At 58.4% G+C, this 2,035-nt stretch overlaps 1 protein-coding gene across 1 annotated transcript; it reads right to left on the bottom strand.

Annotated features, from left to right (window-relative positions):
- Positions 1–1,042: 1,042 nt before the first annotated feature.
- ETH_00040900 (Phosphoglycerate kinase-like protein, related) lies at positions 1,043–1,828 on the bottom strand (the record flags this gene model as incomplete). The annotated part of the gene is made up of 2 exons (XM_013380008.1): positions 1,043–1,322; positions 1,755–1,828. 2 exons carry the CDS (start codon positions 1,826–1,828, stop codon positions 1,043–1,045), a joined length of 354 nt encoding a protein of 117 aa, XP_013235462.1.
- Between the last annotated feature and the right edge of the window lie 207 nt (positions 1,829–2,035).

Raw genomic sequence — 2,035 nt, 5'->3', positions numbered from 1 at the left:
TGCAGCAACTGCAGCAGCAGCGGCAGCGGCTCGGTACAAACATTGTTCGGCCCCTCTGCAGACTGCACAGGGGGTCCATATTGCTGGCCAGCTAGCCAAAGCTGGCTGGATGAGTAGCTGGCTAGCTAGCTAGCCAGCTAGCTAGCTAGCTGCGCATTTAGTTAAGCCGACGTGGCTAGCTGCCTTGCTAGCCACATAGCTAGCGAGCTAGCCACATAGCTAGCCAGCTAGCCACCTAACTAGCCAGCTAGCCACGTATCTGGTCGGCTCGATACGGCTAGCCAGCCGGCCACTCCGAGAGCTGAGCAGCTAGCTAGCTAGCTAGCCGACTGGATGGCCGGGTAACTAGCTAGCCAGGCAGCTAGCCCCCTGTCCAGCCAGCCAGCCAGCCAGCTAGCTAGCTAGCTAGCTAGCTAGCTAGCTCTAGTTGGCTAGCTCCGCGAGCTCCTGCCACATGGTGAGGGCTTCCACGGCGGCCATGGGGACCTCCCCAGGCCGCTAACTAGCTAGCTAGTTAGCTGCTCAGCTAGCTAGCTAGTTAGCTGCTCAGCTAGCTAGCTAGTTAGCTGCCCAGCCAGCCAGCTAGTTAGCTGCTCAGGTAGCTAGCTAGCTAGCTGCCCAGCTAGCTAGTTAGCTGCCCAGATAGCTAGCTAGCTGCTCAGCTAGCTAGCTATCTGAGCAGCTAGCTAGCTAGTTAGCTGTTTAGTCAGTTAGCTGCGGGAGCTGCTGCCGCGTGGCGAGGGCCTCCAAGGCGGGTACCAGGGCCCCCCAAGCAGCCAGCTGGCTAGCTAGCTAGCCAATCAGCGCTAGCTAGCTAACCAGTCAGCTAGCTAGCCAGCTAGCTAGCTAGTTTCAATGAATTGGCTGCTCCAGCTGCTGGCGCGAAGTAAGGGCCTCCAAAGCCGGCATGGGGGCTTTGCGGCTAATTCATTGAAGCTAGCTAGCTAGCCAGCTAGCTAGCCACCCAGCTAGCCAGCTAGCTAGCCACCTAGCTAGCCAGCTAGCTAGCTAGCCAGCCAGCTAGCTAGCTAGCTAGCTAGCTTCAATGAATTAGCTGCTCCAGCTGCTGGCGAGAAGTAAGGGCCTGCAAGGCAGGCATGGGGGCCCCCTCGAGGAGCTTGAGTGTGGCCCCGCCCCCTGTGGATAAGTGGGTTAGCTGCAGATTGGCATTTTGCTGCTGCAGCAGCTTAACTGCAGCAAGAGAGTCTCCCCCCCCCACAATGCTCACTGCTCCTGCTGCTGTTGCTGCTGCTGCTGCTTCCGCCACTGCTGCTGTGCCTTCGCGGAAGGCGGGGTTTTCTGCGTAGCCCATGGGGCCGTTCCTGAGCAGCAGCAGCAACAATCAGCAGCAGCAGCAATCAGCAGCAGCAGCAATCAGCAGCAGCAGCGATCAGCAGCAGCAGCACGTAGCAGCAGTAATTATCAGCGGCAGCAGTGGCAGCAGCAATTAACGGAAATAGAAGTTGGGACCAGCCACCGCAATTAGCAGCAGCAGCAGCAAGTAGCAGCAGCAGCAAGTAGCAACAGCAACAGCAGCAATTAGCCGCAGCAGCAGCAAAGGCCAGACATCCCGCAGTGAGCAATACAGCTAAAGGACTACTCTAGCAAGATACTCGCAGCAGCGCCGCTTAGGGTTTAGGGTTTAGCGCTTAGGGTTCTCCATTGAGCAGCTTGGACTTAAGGGTTTCCTCAGGGCCTGACTAGGCTTGTGCCCCGAGGGCTTCTGCAGGGTTTAGGGTTTAGGGTTTGCTGACCAGACGATGGTTTTGCTGTCGCGAATAGCTGCAGCAAACCGCTGGTTTGTGAGGGGCCCGTGGTCCAGGGCCATGAGGTGAGGAGGGACTCCAGCAGCAGCAGCAGCAGTGCCAGCAGCAGCAGCATCAGCAGCAGCAGCAGGGCCCAGCACGAAGTCTTCGGGCAGCAGCAGCGAGACCCCCTTTGCTGCAGCAGCAGCTTCGATTTCCTGCAGCAGCAAACCCCACAACCCAGCCCCAGCTGTCCAGACACCCAAACAAGCCTCTCTCACGAGGTGTCT

This window comes from Eimeria tenella, genomic scaffold, assembly GCF_000499545.2.
Source record: "Eimeria tenella Houghton genomic scaffold, Eth_scaff4311, whole genome shotgun sequence".
In the NCBI taxonomy this organism is placed as follows: Eukaryota; Apicomplexa; class Conoidasida; order Eucoccidiorida; family Eimeriidae; genus Eimeria; species Eimeria tenella.
Note: the sequence above shows the minus strand (reverse complement) of the source record. Positions and strands in the feature narration are given on the sequence as shown.